The following is a 16423-nucleotide window of genomic DNA, read 5'->3' on the forward strand; positions in this document are numbered from 1 at the left end:
AATTGGTCATGTATATGAAGTATCATTCTAGAAGTGTTTCTTTGAAAACATCTTTAGTGTGGAATAAGAAGTACCAGTCTATATGTGGTAGAAATGAGCTGGAAGTGTGTGCTTCCTCCAGTGCTTGTGCAATGTCCAGAAGAAGTTGGATATAAATTCACCTGTGTTTTCTGATACTCGTGTGTATTTCCATTACTGTAGTGTAACACCCCATTTAGTCCTGAAAAAACAGCATGCCGTGGAGCTGATCAAGCAAGGTGCAAGTTTTCCCTTGTATTAAGATGACACTGTTAGCTCTGCTCACTGAAGGAAGGTTTTTCTCTCTGCCTAGTTCCGTTCTTTCCCTACTGAGAATTTAGTCTAGAAGGCTGATTCTTAAAGTCACATCTTGGGAAAGTATCAGTGGAATGACACACCAGTTATATCAGCCCCTATTCGATTTAAGGCTATATTGATTCCCAGATCTTAAAAAGGTTTCAGAAAATGCACTATCTAATTAGTTTTTCTTCTGGATGCAAATGCATATGTTTGGGATATATTTGTTTACTACTTGAGTATTTGCCAGTCCTTGGATGAGGAAACTTATCGTTAAAGAGGGTTTTGATCATGTTTGGCTCCAGGGTGGTACTGTTGAAAGGCTCAGACTTCTCCTGGAAGTATGACGAGTGACATTGACATTTACATCTTTGTGCAGCTTTCCTGTTAAGTGCAAGGTCTGTGGAGCTGGTAGTCTGGCAGTGTTTAAGCGGCACAAATCACCAGATTTGTTCTAGCATGGTTTGGTTTGGTACAGGTATGACTGAAAGTTTTCATGAACTTGGGTAACCAGAAAGATGGTTTTCTGCTTTAACCCTGTTCAGGAAAGAAGCAGCAATGTAGTGTGCTGAGAGTGTCTGAGAAGAGAGGTTTTTTCCTGTAAGGAAATCCTGAGCAGTGCCAGGTGCTTCTAAAATGCAGCTTTGCTAGTGACTGCTAGTGAGTTAACATGCACAGCAAAAAGTAGCTGTGTATCCAGATGTCCTCTCAGTGATGAACTCTAGTAAAGCCACTTGGTTTTATATCTGCGGCTTGTCCTGTGCTGGTTTATTTGCTGTCAGCTTCACCTGTGACATTGTGGAGGAATGCTAAATCCATTGGAAGCAGTTACAAGTTTTCTTTGGTTCATTCCAAAATAATACCCAGTTGCATTTTTTCCCCCTAAAGCCTCTGTTGCTGAGAACATCATTACACAGGGCCCTTTCCTTTGCTTGTTACCCTATATTCTGTATGGGTTTTGTAGAAATTGCACTTAAATTAATCTCTGTAAACCCTCAAATTGTAATCAGAAGCAATGCTTATAAAATTTCAAAGGTCAAGTCAACAAAAGCTGTAAGGGCACCCAGATTGTTGTGATTTACAGCTCTATCCCTTCTCTGGCAATAATAAAAAGGATTTTGGGGTGCTGGCTGAGAGCAGCTCAGTATGGGTCAGCAGCGTGCCGTGGCAGCCAAGAGGGCAAACAGCATCCTGGGGTGCACCAAACACAGCATAACCAGCTGGCCAAGAGAGATGATTATCCCGCTGCGTTCAGCGCTGGTGCGGCCTCACCTGCAGCACTGTGCAGTTCTGGGCCCCACGACTGAAGGAGGAGGTGAAGGTCCCTGAATGCGTCCAGAGGAGGGCAACAAAGCTGGTGAAAAGGCTGGAAGGAATGTCCTATGAGGGGTGGCTGAGCACGTCTAATCTGGAGGAAAGGAGGCTGAGGGGTGACCTCCTTGCTCTCTACAGCTTCCTGAGGAGGGGAAGTGGAGAGGGAGGTGCTGATCTCTTCTCCCTGGTACCCAGTGACAGGTGGGAATGGCTCAAGGCTGCTCCAGGGGAGGTTTGGACTGGACACAGCAGGCTTCCTAGAGAGCTGGTTGGTGCCCCAAGCCTGTCAGTGTTTAAAAGGCATTTGCACAATGCCCTTAATAACATGCTTTAACTTTTGGTCAGCCCTGAATTGGTCAAGCAGCTGGACTAGACAATCGTAGGTCCCTTCGAACTGAAAATACTTTATTCTACTCTAAATTACTTCATTGAAAACAGATTAAGAGAGCGGTTTAATTGTGGAGTAAAATTCCAAAGTGACCTGTTTGTAATTGTTTGCTTTTTGCCTGCCTTGGTTACAAAGCAAGGATAATCTCATTTGGATATTTTAATTGTTATTTCAGTTCATTTCCATTCTAGGGTTAAAAAAATACATACATCCTGGCTTTGTTTTGGATGTCAACCTGACTAATTGTTTAAACCTGAAAATGCTAAAATTCATCCTGGACATAGACTTTGAGTGATAATTATAATCAGAATTAATTTTGAGCGTTAGAAAATATATATGGGTTGGACGGATAGGAAGAATTTTTAATAGGTGCTGAAGCAGTAGAACTTACAAGTTTCTGTCATCTAAAAGTTACTTTGCAGTGAATTTTAGAGACTGGGAAATTCTGCTGTGCTGGGAGGTTGCACTTTGAAGAACACTGCTAAGTTCTGGTCCTTGCTTATTCAGATTAGTGTTGATACTGTAGTATTAAATACAACACTGTTCAATTCTGTTCCTGGCCCTTGCTTGTGAAGAAATTTGGGTGAAAGAAATTATCTGCTTTAGCTAAGTGCAAGGGAAAAAAACAAACAATGGTATTTAATGTTGTATTGAAATTAAAACTCCCAAATTTTTAGAGTAACTTTAAAATTAATTTAAATCTTCTGTCATGCCAGTAGGTGGCATTATTGGTACATAACTAGAAAGTGCTTTTAAAAGATGTCTTCAGCTCTTTCCGCCTCTTACACTTTAAAATAAGGCTTCACATTTTATAGGCATAAAAGAACTAGTTTTATTTTAATTTCAGCTTTGGTAACTGACAAAAAATTGTATATGTATTTTTTTGTATTTAGTATGTAATTTTTTGAGGTGTATTTAGACTCTTATATTTCAATACTGTCTAACTGTGAGATTTTCTTGTTCTTATTTATGACAAACTTTTGCAATGTAATGTTAATTTTATTTGCAAGATCAAACTCCCTGATTTTTGGCAGTGGCTGGCATAATTCCTCTGGAACAGAAATAGATCTATTTCACAGCCGGTGATTCATGCTTTAGCAAACAGATACATGCTTGAACATTGGTTATAAAATGCCTGTGTATTATTGAAGCTGAGGTAAATTGAATTATTATTATCTAACTTCAAGCTCAGGAAATAAAACTGTTGCTGCAATTATGAATGATATTTTGAAAAGTCTGAAAAGGCTTGTAAGAAGTTTACAGGTAGACCACAGCTTTTTTCAACACAGACTTGGAAAGACTGGTTTGTAATAGCTGAAGCATTACTAGTCATATCTAAGGATGATAAGAATCACATAAAATTCTGAGTTAGTCTAAGAAATTACTTAAGAACTCAGTAGTACTGCACACTGGGGAAGATCGATGTCTTTGTAAAAGTGCTCAGAATTGCTGTGTAAGCATGTTTGTTGTTTTAACAGGGTGATGTGACTTGTTCAATAAGCAGAGGTGTTTTTACTTGGCTTGACCCACAACTATAGATAATAATCTTGTATGTTGTCAAAGCCTATGGTAGGTTGACACCCTCAAAAAGAGTTCAGTGTTTTCTGAAAATTAGCATATAACTAACTAAACATAAAATATCTATGGTGTTTGCGAGAGAGACAGTAAGAACTGCAGTCTCACAGGAGTGACATCTGAGGAATCTGCTCCTAGGATGTAATTGTTACCTCTCTCCCAGATCTTCCAAGTATGCCCTTTGTACATACTCTGTGTGTGTGTATATATGTATATAAGATCTAATAATCTGAAACTAGTCTAGTTGATGCTTTTGTGGTAAGGAATAATTTTTTTGAAGGTGATGTGGACTGGATAAAAGGCACTTCAAATGGATCCTCTAAACTCATCTATTTATCCTACCTGTGTCTTCAAGACTCCTTGCACTTGCAAGGAGGCAACAGTTCAGACTCAGTAATTTAGGGTAGATTTTGTAAAGCAAAATGCATAGAAAATACTGTAAACAGTTCTTGAGGGAACTGCTTGGCATTGGATTTCCATTTCACCTGTATCTAGTGTTGGGGTTGAAATACATTGTTGTCAAGCATTGCATTGGTCACTGTGCTGAGACAGGTTAGTGGGTGTGAGTACACTGTTTCCTGCTGTCATGATGCTTTGAGGTAAAGAGGTGGAAGCCTACCCCATTAATTCATACAGAAAACTTTCCTTGTTATGATGTTGGTATGATACGTCCTTGTTCCAGGATGTTTCTTTTGTTACCTCTTGGTCAGTGATAGTTGTGTTAAGTAGGTTGAGGAGTTCCCTCAGCTTCTTTGGTTGTGTCCTGACTGCCATACCAGCTTTCTGTAGCTCTGAAATTCTCCCTTCCTGTGCATTATTTCCCATCTTGGCTATAGATGACATTCTGAGCTGTGCTTCACTGCTGTCCAAAACAGGATTGATTTCTGTCTCTGCTTCAGGGATTGTGCACCTGTATTTGAATTGTGTGAAGATCTGGAGTCTTCTAGAGATTATTCCACACTCTAGTGAGCTTTTGGGATTTCATTATTCAAAGTCTTCAAAGGCACATCTTTACTATTATTTCTATATACTAGGTTGTCATGTTGAGTAATGAACTTAAGTCTTCTCCAAGATCTGCCTTCCTTATCTTTCAGTCTCCATGGTGAGATTTCATGAGGTCTCCCATACCTTTAAAAAAAAAAAAAAAGCCACAAAACAAACATAGGGGTTTTGTTAAGTATCTATTGCTTGGTAATGTGTTGAGGAAGAGAAACCTGTAGCGAGGTCACTGGGCAATTTTTGCTGAAGCTGTGGAGTTGGAGTTAGCTGTGGAAGTTTCTGTAATAGTAGAGAAGCCAAGTAGAAGTGGGCTGAACTTCTAAACTGAAACTTTCAAGCGGATGGGATAAATTCCTCTCAGGTACATTGCGTCAGTTTTATTGACAGCAGCTTAAACAACTGGGTAGAGTGGTGCTCTTCTGATTAATGAAAGATGTTTTAGAAGTTGCTCATCTTTTTGTAATTCTTGCATTTCCCCACCCCCCACCCCCCCCACCCCCCCCGGAAAAAATGCATTCCTTTGAACAGAATTCAAAGAAAGAGTTAGCTTCTGTAAAGCTGTAGTTCTGAACAATTTCAAACTGTGGCTTTCCTTTCTGTTTGCAGGGGATGCTTACTGCTTACTTTACTAGGTAGGGAGAAGTGTACTACTAAAAGCGTATTGAGCTGTCAGCTACATGGTTGAACTGGCCAAATTCAACCTCAAGTAGGAGAGTGGCAAATAAGAAATAGCTGAAGATGGTATGCAGACAAGTAAACCTAAAGATCAGTGAGTCTTAATGTGATGTCTTCTACACTGCTATAGCAGTGTCTGTAATAAGGACCATGACTTGCAGAGACCTTGGGAGAACTCTGTAATTTGATATCCCAGAGCTTTTCAATTGAAAAAAGAACCTTTGCAAAAAATTATGTGGACTTAAGCTACTTTACATTCCTGTAAGAGACCCTGCTCACTTCTTGATTCCAAACTTAATAATTTTTCAGTCAGTTTTCTACAGACACCAGCTTGGGGTTGGACGGTGACACACTAGAACGAGAGGGGCAGATTGTGCAATTAAGATTAGTTTGCTTTTTGTTACTTAGGGGTTTTGTTTATTTTAAGCAGGTGGTTTGATGGTGAGGTTTGGAGCTGGAATTAGCTTTGTAATTTGCTTTACAAAAATGGTTATAGTATGGAATTTCATTAGTGATGTTGATGTTGAATTTCCCCTCTTCTTCCTCTTCCTCTTCTCTCTCGCTTGTTTTTAGCCAAAAAGAAGAAAAACTCCACATACAGAAGACTGCCAAAATAGAATCTATAATATTTTCCAGATAATTCTCATAGTTTTCATGTAATCTTATATCAGTCATTTGCATCTTAAGCAGTACAGGTATTCTGGCTTTATATAAATGCTGTTCCTATTAACATTTTTAAAATTCCCCAAATAAGGAATGTAATATTCTGGATGGCACTTGGCCTTCTCAGAAGTGACAATTGCAATGGAATCTAGTGTCTGTGTCACTTACTTTTATCTTTTTGTTCCTGGAAAGTGTCACTGGTCTTTGTTGGGCTCTTCAACTGATACCATCTTAGTTACGGGTTTTATCAGGTTATTGGAAGTAATGTTGCCTTTTTGAGAGCATAAGTCATGCTTGACTTGTATCGAGACTGGCTTACTAATGTGGCTGCCTTTGAATTGTGTAGCTGTTAAGCTAGATTCCAACTGCTCTGTTAAAACTGCCAATTTCAAAGCTTGCTATGTATTTAAGACAAAAGTTTGTAGAGTTCCTAAGAGTGGTTATAAGCAGTGGTACTGCAAAATGTCATCTCCAAGGTTAACTTTCTTTAGACTTTTCTTAGAATCAACCCTTTGCTTAACTCCTAACCTTTGATCATGTAGTGTATTTACTTACAAATTGGTCTGCTGGACAGAGTTTGGTTGAGACTGTTGCAGGAGATAGTAGGAATTGCTTTGCGTTCTGACAAACCACATCCTTATTCTAAAAGCTCTTTTTTAGGGTTGTAATAATTCAGAAGGAGCTTGCAAAATTACCTTCTTACCAAATTCAATTTTCACATGCACAGTATTGCTTCTATGCTGGAAGACAGGCTGACAAGACTTTGTTAGAGACTGCATTGTCAGGAAACCGACCTGTTTTTCTGTTGACTGTGCTCTCTTTCACAAATAAAGAGAACATAAAGACAGATTACATTAGAAAATGGTACTGCACCTAGATTGAATGGGATTTCTGCACCTGAGGCAAGGACTACCTCAGTCCATCCTCTTTGATCTGAAACACCAAATTCAAAGTCACTACTGTTTCATGAACTAGAGCAGTCAGCTGTTAGAGAGATCTACTGCTGTGAATGCAGAGGGCACCCCTTCCTCTAATTTTAGATGTACTGTGTCTTTTTCTGTGGCATCTCAAGTTGTGTAAAATGTTCGTAATTGGCTGTATTACCGGTCCCTTTTATTGCTGAAGTCTGCAAGGGATTCTTTTTGGTAAAACTCTTGATGTGTTTTTCTATGCAAACAAAGGTAAAGGTCCAGTTCAACAGCTCTCTCTAAAAGCAATCAGTAACCAAAACAAGCTATTTACTGCATACTCTGTATAAAGGGAGTGCTTACCTGGAACAGGTTTTAGACAGATAAAAAATAACAGGTTTTGTTAAAGGGTGCTGCTGCTTTTGCTGTGCAAGTTTTACACAGCATTACTCCTTGATCCTATCTGTATCATTACCTTCTGTTCGGAGGCATTCCGGGACTTAATATTGGTGAAATTCTACTTCCCTTTAGGTTTAATAATTACTTGTAAGTTCCTAAGAGTACTTTTCCAAAGTGGCAATGTTTGGGAGACTGAGAATTTAAGTAGTAGTTATATCCTTCTGTATATTTTTTTTCTTCTGCTTTACATGGCCTTTTTCCATGTTTTTGAAATACGTAGAAGGAAAAAAAAGAAAAAGACGTGTCAGAACCAGCAGTATTAATAATGTGTTTGTTTTGAAAAGGAAGAAGAGTTGGTGCCAGCAAAACTGTTTGCAAACTTGTGGGTTTAATTTTTACATGCTATTATACACACTGTGTGTTGGCCACAAAGCGCAGGATTATTTGGATTGCAGTGATTACTGTAAGAGTAACAGTAATTAACTAATGATTAGAAAAATTCCTTTGAGAAACTGAGCTGTCAGTCACTTGCAAAGCTAAGTTAATGAAATTATTTCTGCTTGTATAATTAACAAACAAATAAACCCCCCACACATAAACCCACTATGAAACCCGAGCATTGTAAGCCTTTGAAAATCCAGGTGGATATGAGAAAAATGTTTACATATGAGGTAAATGAGAAAATATCAGAACGCATTTGGGCAGAGGCAAAGTGAAAGTACCTTTTCTTAAAAATAAAACAAAACTCAGTTTTTTCTTTTTTTTTCTCCTAGCGTTGAGCAGTTATGCTCTTTCCTATTTAGTATGATACCTTTTATACGTTGACTTTGACTTTGCATTGAACTGTGAAGAGTATGTAACTGTTCTTCCAGTTACATTTGTGCTTCCTTGACAATTAGTTTGTGCTGTAGAGGCAGGTGTACCTTGCAGTTTCTGTATAGAGCCAGGTTGGTTCAGTTGCATGAATTAATAAGCACAGCGCAATAGGAAGTATTGCTATGCTTTACTTTTTTTCATCGTGAATTTTTTCTGTCATGTCTGGTTGGAATTTGTTGTGCAGCAGCTTGCAACTATTCCCTCTTTTCTTTTTGCTGTGTCCTCTATCATCTGTATAACTCTCCATTTAACAGTTGAAGGCAGTGATTAGATTCCCACAAATAACACCCCTTGCTCTACCTTAATCTTCTCTTCCACAAGCTGTACACACCAAGCTGCTTTAGCTTCTCCTTGTACATCCTATGCTCCAGTACCCTAGCCATACTAATGTCTTTCTTCTGGACTCTGCTCTTTGTTAATGCCTGTCTCGCGCTGCAGGCCCCCAAACTGAACAGAGTAATCCAGGTACAGCTTCAAGAGTGCTAGAGTAAAAGGGAATAATCAATTACTGCTGTACTCTACCAAATACAGCCCAGGATGTGGTTAACGCTTCATTAGCTTCGAGGTGTACTTCTGGTTCACATTCCGCTTGTTGTCCACCCAGACCCCCAGGTCCTTTTCTGCACATCTGCTTCCTAACCACACAATACCTGACCTCTGCTGTTGTGTGGAGTTAGTCTGTTACAAGTCCAAGACTTTTGCGTTTGTCTTTGTTGACTTCATAAAAATTTTTTAAGAAACAACATGATAGCATAAAGAATTACTTTGGTTTTAAACATACCAGAAGGATGAAGTCTCTGAGCGCATCTGAAGAATAAGATGATCAAGATGATGCGAGAGAGTCTCATGGCAGTACTGTTCTTCATGAAAGTGTCCTGCTGAAGTATGGCTAGAAGCTATTGCCTTAGGAAAAAATTGATAACGTGAATGATTAGAAATCATCATGGCCAGAGAATTATCTACCTGTGAATTCTGAGAAGGACCTACCAATGGTACCTCTGTCCTGCTAACTCAGTATATGTATAATTTGTGTAGTACCAGAAGGATAGAAGGCCGCGTCTCCTGCACCAGTTTCTGAAGGGCTCAGATAACTGCAGATGAATAAGTCAGACTTCTGTTAGGCAAATTGGTTGAGCATGTAACAGAAGTAGTAGACATACTGACAAACGTGATAATGGGCAGGAGTTAACAGGGCTTTTCTAGAAGGAGGGGAAAAGGGAAGTTATGAGGTTACGTCTTTTCAAAGTCATGCCTTGAAAAAGTCAACAACCGTGTGGATAAGGGCTATCTAATCAGTGCGATGTCCTTGGATTTCTTAAAAATAACAACAAAAACCCCTAGATTATCAAGGTCCTTAATCAACCTTTTAAAGAAACTGAGGTGTCATAGAACAGGACGGTCCTCCCATGGGTTAATAATTGGTGAAAAGCACATATAATGAGTACCCCAAATGAGCTATTAGTGTTCAAGAAAGATCTTGAAGTCATGATAGGTTATATTATGAAAATGTGGTATCAGTGTTTGGTGGGGAACAAGCATATGGAATTTTGAGAATTACAGGGAGTAAAATAGAAAATGTGCTATGGAATTACATGATTATATATGGTATTCCTTTTGTCATCAACAATGTTTCCATCCCTGTCATCTGCAAAAACAGATCTCGAAAGGTAGAAGAACTAGAAAGTGTGTGGGCAACAAGAACCATCAAAGGCAAGGAAAGGTGATCAAATAGATGAGGCATCTTTGCAAAATAGTTACAACTTTTATTTTGTACTGGAAATGTAATCTTCATATTGCTTTATTGTTTTAAATAATGAGGAGGAGGTTAAAAAGACATGTTGACCTCCAGAAAGCTAAGAGGAAACTACACAAGCCCTAATAGCCAGGTTAGTTTATATTGCTTTACTGCATTGCGCAGAGGGGAAGAACACACACAAAACAGGCTGTGGTAGTGATGGGTGTACTTGAAGGGACAGGAAGGCATAGCAGACTTACAAACTAGATAGCTGCTGAATGTCTGGAAGAGCACTGGAAAGTTGGTTCATAATGGAAGAATGATAAGCTGCTGCATCCTGTTCTGATTTGGGGGACTTGAGAATAGGTTCTCGTGTGAAGCTATCGGTTTGACATGATATAGTAATAGCAGCTAGGGAATACAAGCCTTTTGGAAAGCAAGGGCTTAAGCAAGATTTGGGTTGTTCTTAACTTTCTGTAGACTACCTGAATGTGTAGGAGGGATGGTAGGCATCAGGGACTCATTAGAGCTTTTCCTGGTACAACATTTGTAAAAATGCTTACTTACTGATTCTGTATTGGATAATGGGAAAAAGGAAGAGGAATGTGAGTTGTGCCAAGTCCTTCTGGCCCTATTGGCCCCTTCTTTTCAAAGTGATCTTAGGAAAAGAACTGCTGAACTCTCACCTGACAACTGAGTGACAGATGTTTCAGCAAAATAAATGTCTCCAGTGTTTTAAGACTTGTTTGTACCATTATTGTTTTTCTGTAGTCAGTCTTGGTTGCTTCTTTTTTGTTTGTTGTGTTGTGTGTTGGTTTTTTTTAAACTATAGCATGGAGCATCAAATTGCTAGAGGATACCTGGCTTAGTGGTTTTTTTTTTTAGTTTAACTTCTGTTTTACATTGCTTAAGACTTGCTTACCTATCAATGCTGACTCTGGATGGCTTATGAAGAGGAAGAGAGCTGCTTTCCCTGCAGGGTTGGTCTACTGTGTTGGATATATTTTGCTCAGATACTGGATTCTTGAAGACATTTGTTCTTTAATTCCTTGCCTTCAGCTGGGAGGGGACAGTTAGAGGAAAGTTGGGAATGTTCTCTTGGAAAGGCCTGTGCTAGCCAGATTTTATCTCCTGTAGACCAGCATCCTCAGAAGGGTTTGTCATTTGCTGGGGCATGGGGCGTGTTTTTCAGGTGGTGGCACAAGATTTCAATAGTTGCAAAGGATAAGGGTAGAAGAGAAGGGGGCTGTGCTTTGTCAGATGCCCACTGCCTCTGATACTCTGCTTTGAGAGGAAGATTGGAATACAAGGAATTAAAACATGTTCATACTAGATCACTGACCTGTAAGGTTATATAGAGGAAAGCCTGAGATAATATATTATGAATCTTGATTTTGGGTTTTTTGCTTCAAATGTGTAAATGCTACGTTGATATTGACTCTCTGCTGTTCAGAGCTAGTTAATATTAAGCATTGGTGATAGAGATGAAACTGGAATTGCTAAAATAATACAATGTGGCTGACCTGAAGCTATCTACTTGTATTTGTTTTAGGGGTTGTTTCTCTATTGGCTGTTCATCCTTCTACAGTAAATACGCTTGGAAAACAGCTCCTGCCAAAAACATTTGGACAGTCTAACGTCAACATTGCACAACAAGTGGTAAGGAGACTTTGTGGTGTTTTTTATTGCTTGTGCTGTTGCTTATGCATACTGTAAATCTGACTTGTACCTTGGTAGTCATTATCACTTGGCATGTACAGATAGTCTAAGCTTGTTTCCAATTTTAATAGACTTACAGTAAAACAAATCTTCTTTTGCATAAAGAAATGCAAAGATGACTCTCTAATCAATATGCAGATGCCTGAATATTCAGGTGATTATATCTTTTGCTAGTCCTGCCACTTAAAATCAGTGGCTCTTTCAGATTCTGCTGTGAAATCTGACATAGGGAAATGTAAAGTAAGTCCATCAGCACATTTTTATTGAGATTGAAGTTACATGGAACAAAATGCAAAACAACTATGTTTCTGTGTGCTTAATGTAGATAACCTTTTGCTTAAATATTTACTTCGAGCTTTGTGTGAGGTACATGAAACCAGAGCTTTCAAAGAATCTAATAATGTAATAGATAATACATAGGTTATGAGAAGTCAATTTTATAGTCATCAAAATTAAAATGTAGTGATCTGAAAAGAGTTGGTCTCAGTTCATCTTCTGGAAAGCAGCTGTAATGTGTAAACATCTGAAATGGAATGTCTTGTATTTGGGTTTCTTCTTGATAGGAAAGCAGTTTCCCATCTGCATTTCCCAATGCTAAGCTCTAAGGAGTGTTTTATAATTGAGGCTGCCTGAAGCTATAAACTGTACCTCTTCAACTGTGTAAGTGTGGTGCAGGTGATCCACTGTGCTGCATTCCTGGCAGTGGTGGTGAATTAGCTACTTCCCGCAGCCACTTGGAAGTTCAAGTGTAGCAAAATGAGTTTAAGTGAAGAAATCACACATTCATTAGGAGGTGTTTTATTAGTACATTTCCAAACAAGGAAATTCAGAGTCATTAGGCATTCTTTTAATTTAAAAATCAGTAACCAGCAGTAGGAGGACAATGTTTGAACTGGATCATAGGCCATAATGGCACAGAGAGGGGTCCCTTTTGGGTATTACTGTGAGACTGTGGATGTACTTGGGTTTAATATTGAAAATGAAATGCTCTTCCAAGTAACTTACAAAATCTTTTCTTAAAGTACAAAAACCAGGGGATGATAATGTGATTACAGTTCATCTGATGCTTTTTTAAACTTTAAACAGGGAGTAAATGTTTATGTATACACAAAATCAATTCTTGTGTCTTTCATCACAAGTTTAAATTGACAAATCCTCATCTGTTATCTGTGATTAATTTTACATCATAACTTTATAGAAAAAAAAAGATTCTGAAATAATAACTACTATTAATGGTGGTTTTGTTAGTATGATTACTGTGGGAAATGTACATTTGCAATCATAATTTTTTTCAGCACTTTAAGTCTTACTCTGGACATATTAGCACTCATTTTTTGTGAAAGAAGTGCTCATACCAGCACATTTGTATTGGCAGTTACCAGTACAAAATCAGATGCTTAGTTGTGTGTTGTTAAAGATTAGATGGAGGTTTTGTTTTGTGTATATATCTATATATACACGTTTTCTGTTGTATATGTATCTAGCTGTATATGTTTATATATGATTTTCTGTTGCAAATTTCTGGTGACTTTACAGTTCTGAAGGAAATAGCAAGAGCTATAAACAAAATTACCTCTAGAATCCTGAAAATGGAGGAAATAAATGTTCTGTCAATGTGCAAAATGTTTTTGGGGAGCAGAGTTGAGGAGTTGGCTTGTGAACCTACTCAACTTTCTAACCTTTGAGTGCTAAAACCAGGTTTTTAACGCTTAATTTTCTGAGCACGTGTTCTTTGTTCAGGTTGTATGATTTCTTGTTCTTAATAATGTCCCCATGTAAGTTTTTCTGTTGAGTACAGTGAAGTGGGAGGGTGGGCTGTCTTGCTGCTTTCCCTGTTGTCCTGATCTTTTTATCAAGGAGCTCAACTGTAATCTTGTTCTTTTTTTGCAATCAGGAAACTTCAGAGAAGCAGCAGGCACTTCTTTTTCTGCTTTTGTCCACACCCTACTTCATCCCTGTTTTCTCTAAAGACATCCTCTAATTCTATCTGTAAGCTTTCATTTTAGGGTGCCTCCAGTGACTTGATACTACTTAACTCATTTCATTCATGCTCTTTTTCATTCAAAGTCATTGTTGTTTATGAACTTGTGAATAAAAGTTAGGGGCGTTAACATTTCTGTTAAGGAGACAGTATTACTGAGTAATTCCTCAGATGATTCTGAAACTCTAGACTGTAGAGTTTCTTAATATTCTTCCTTAATAGTGGTACATCAAAGCATATAATTCTGGGTAGTTTGCCGATTTTTGTGAGTTAGAATGGGAATGCAGAGCAAGTTTTGAATGCATTAAACAGGCTTCACTTTTCCACTCTGGAAATGAGCCTGTGAATTTGTACACGCATCCATTTATTCCTGTGTATTGTTGAGTATTTCAAGGCACTGCTGAGCCCAGTAGATGTCCAGGGTTTGCTGCTGCCAAATGTTTTTTACCCAGCTGTAATTCCACCCCTTTCCCTGTACTGGTTGGCTTTCGTCTTACTGCGCAGTCATACAAATTTTGGATGTGGCACCAGGGTGATAGTGGGACTGCTTGTGGATTTAAGAAGCTAGGAAATAGTGGGACCCTCTAATTTTAGCTTCTGCAAGCAAGATATTGAATCATCTCTTCCAGTCCTCTGTAACTACATCCAAAAGAATAAAAACTGGCTAACAGCTTTCTTCTGTTTTCTGCATTGTCTACATTACTTGAATAGCACATGGGTGGTTTTTGCAGTCCTTTGAGACATTTGGTGAACCAGACCAGTCAATAGCAGAACTGATAGTATTTTTTCCACGGGGGAAAAGTGAGCATGTGTGCTGTGCCAGTTTGGCATCCCTCACCCTCTTTCTGTTTTCCACAATCAGAAATTTTGGTTATGAAAAGTAGTAGAGATTAGTTGACTTTCCATAAGAATTAGAAACATTTTAAGTATGGAACAAAGCTGCTGGAAAGGGGCGTAGGCCCTAAGATTTTCCAGCTGTCAGAAGTGGTTGTAACAAACTTGTATATTAACTCATAGGAGAGGTGGTATAATATAAAGTCACAGTATTTGGGAAAAAATGGCAGCTGTTTGTCCTTCCAGGTAGCTGAAATCACGATAGCCAGTAGACCACCTTTTGCATTTAAAGGTGATTCAAATTTTGATTAATTTTAACTTTCACCCATTCAGTGTTTCATTTGGGGTTTTCAGTTTTTCTATTGTACTCGTGTTGGGGCTAAATTATTGAAGATAGCCTGAGGAAGAAACTTCAAATTTTGTTGGTGAGCCAGAATGTGGCTGCTGGAAAATGCAGCAAGCCTGTGGGTGCTTATGAGTTTAGGTACATTTGATGTATGTTTCACTTCACTGATGTTAGGGGTGCAGCATGCTGTTTCCATTGGGAAGTAAATGTTCCCCTCAAAATAGGCATATTTGTCTACAAAATTGAAATCTGTACAGTATCATTTTGTTTTCCTAAATAAATATTCTCTAGACAGTTACTTTTATAACATTTCAAAGATAAAAAAAAATCATCTGCAAAAGTGGGAGTTCTGCTTCAGCTAGCTTCACAGATCAGGAGAGCATGGCTCTGTGTGCAAATATATGTATTACTCATGATCAAATTAGCACATCTTCAGGACTACTTGTAAGCTGGAAGACTGTGATCAGCTGAGTGCGTACTCATAACATGTTCAGAATGGAAGGGTTTTGCTTAAACTGGTCTCAGCCACTGCAGTGATAAAAGACAGTTAGTTGACCCTTGCTCTTCCTCGCCTCTAACATGCTTGTATTTTGGGTTTGACTCTGTAGTCATAGAGACTTGACTGCAGGAGAGAATTTTGACTTCTTTGCAACAGCTCTGCGTTTTCTCTCTGTTCTAGTGATTTGAAGCTTGTTTCCTATGTTCATATTTTAACTGTAATTTACTGCAACTTCTTTATGTGTAGTTTGGTGCAGTGGTTTTGTTCTCCTTTTTTCCCTTTTTCTTTCAGTGGGGAAGAGGGCATGTGTGTTTTAATCTTGTCTAGGTTAGTATTGAACAGTGTTAAGAAATCCAGCAGGCATGAAAAGCTCATTTAAGAAGGATAAAACATAAATGCTCATTACTTAGGGAGTGCTCTAACTGTATGGACTGTAGTCTGATGTTTTTTTGCTGGTATGTATGAATTCAATGCATCTAATAGAAGTAGGTAGAAAAAAATTTCTACTGTTTTTTAGATAATGCATCAATTGAATCATGCAGCATATGAGTATCTTGGAATACTTACTGACAAACATTTTCCAAATTATTTTATCTTTACTGTAGGTTATCGGTACACCTCAGAGACCTTCAGCGCAAAATACTATCCTGGTAGGAAGTCCACATACACCTAACACACATTTTGTATCACAGAACCAGACTGGAGATTCTTCGCCATGGTCTGCTGGGTGAGCAAAAGAAAAGTTACAAAGGACTAATAAATTGTTTGGAGCTTCTGTTCTAAATGTTCACTGTGATATTGTGTGTACTCTTCAGGGTAGCAGTGTGAGAGACAGTGTTTATCTTTCCATCAAGAGCATTTCAACATTAAAGTATATTGTATTAGAACTGGCAATAGTCACTCAAGAATGAATACCCACTTATTTGTTGTAAAAGGAACTAGAATATTTTCTGTAAACTCTTGACAGATATTTATATTATTTAGATTAGGAGAATTTAGCTCCTAAAAGGACACAGAAATTCATCTGATGATTCAGTTTTTAATTTGGCATTTCTGTTTTGTTGGTGTATTTCCAAAACAATACAGTACATTTCAGATTGAGCAAGTGTATCCTGAAGTATCATTTGAAAAAAGAATGTAGTCCTTACTGGGAAAAAAGTGTTAGATACAATGAATGCATTCTTTTGGTGCTTTTCT

The 16423-nt window shown here is 38.2% G+C and overlaps 1 protein-coding gene and 1 long non-coding RNA gene across 4 annotated transcripts in view; one reads left to right on the forward strand and one right to left on the reverse strand.

Annotated features, from left to right (window-relative positions):
* Positions 1 to 16423, forward strand: part of TFDP1 (transcription factor Dp-1) — a 49510-nt gene that overhangs the window by 18244 nt on the left and 14843 nt on the right. For all 3 annotated transcript variants that reach the window (XM_014279674.3, XM_055701882.1, XM_055701881.1), the window contains exons 4-5: positions 11400 to 11506; positions 15832 to 15953. In XM_014279674.3, coding sequence (XP_014135149.1) covers positions 11400 to 11506; positions 15832 to 15953 — 229 coding nt within the window. The remainder of the gene's footprint in view (positions 1 to 11399; positions 11507 to 15831; positions 15954 to 16423) is intronic.
* LOC129735352 (uncharacterized) lies at positions 2728 to 10871 on the reverse strand. Its single transcript, XR_008730873.1, has 3 exons — positions 9100 to 10871; positions 8894 to 9015; positions 2728 to 4720 (listed from the first exon to the last, which is right to left on the reverse strand). It is a non-coding gene; the product is annotated as an uncharacterized LOC129735352 (long non-coding RNA).

This window comes from Falco cherrug, chromosome 2, assembly GCF_023634085.1.
Source record: "Falco cherrug isolate bFalChe1 chromosome 2, bFalChe1.pri, whole genome shotgun sequence".
Taxonomy (NCBI): Eukaryota; Metazoa; Chordata; class Aves; order Falconiformes; family Falconidae; genus Falco; species Falco cherrug.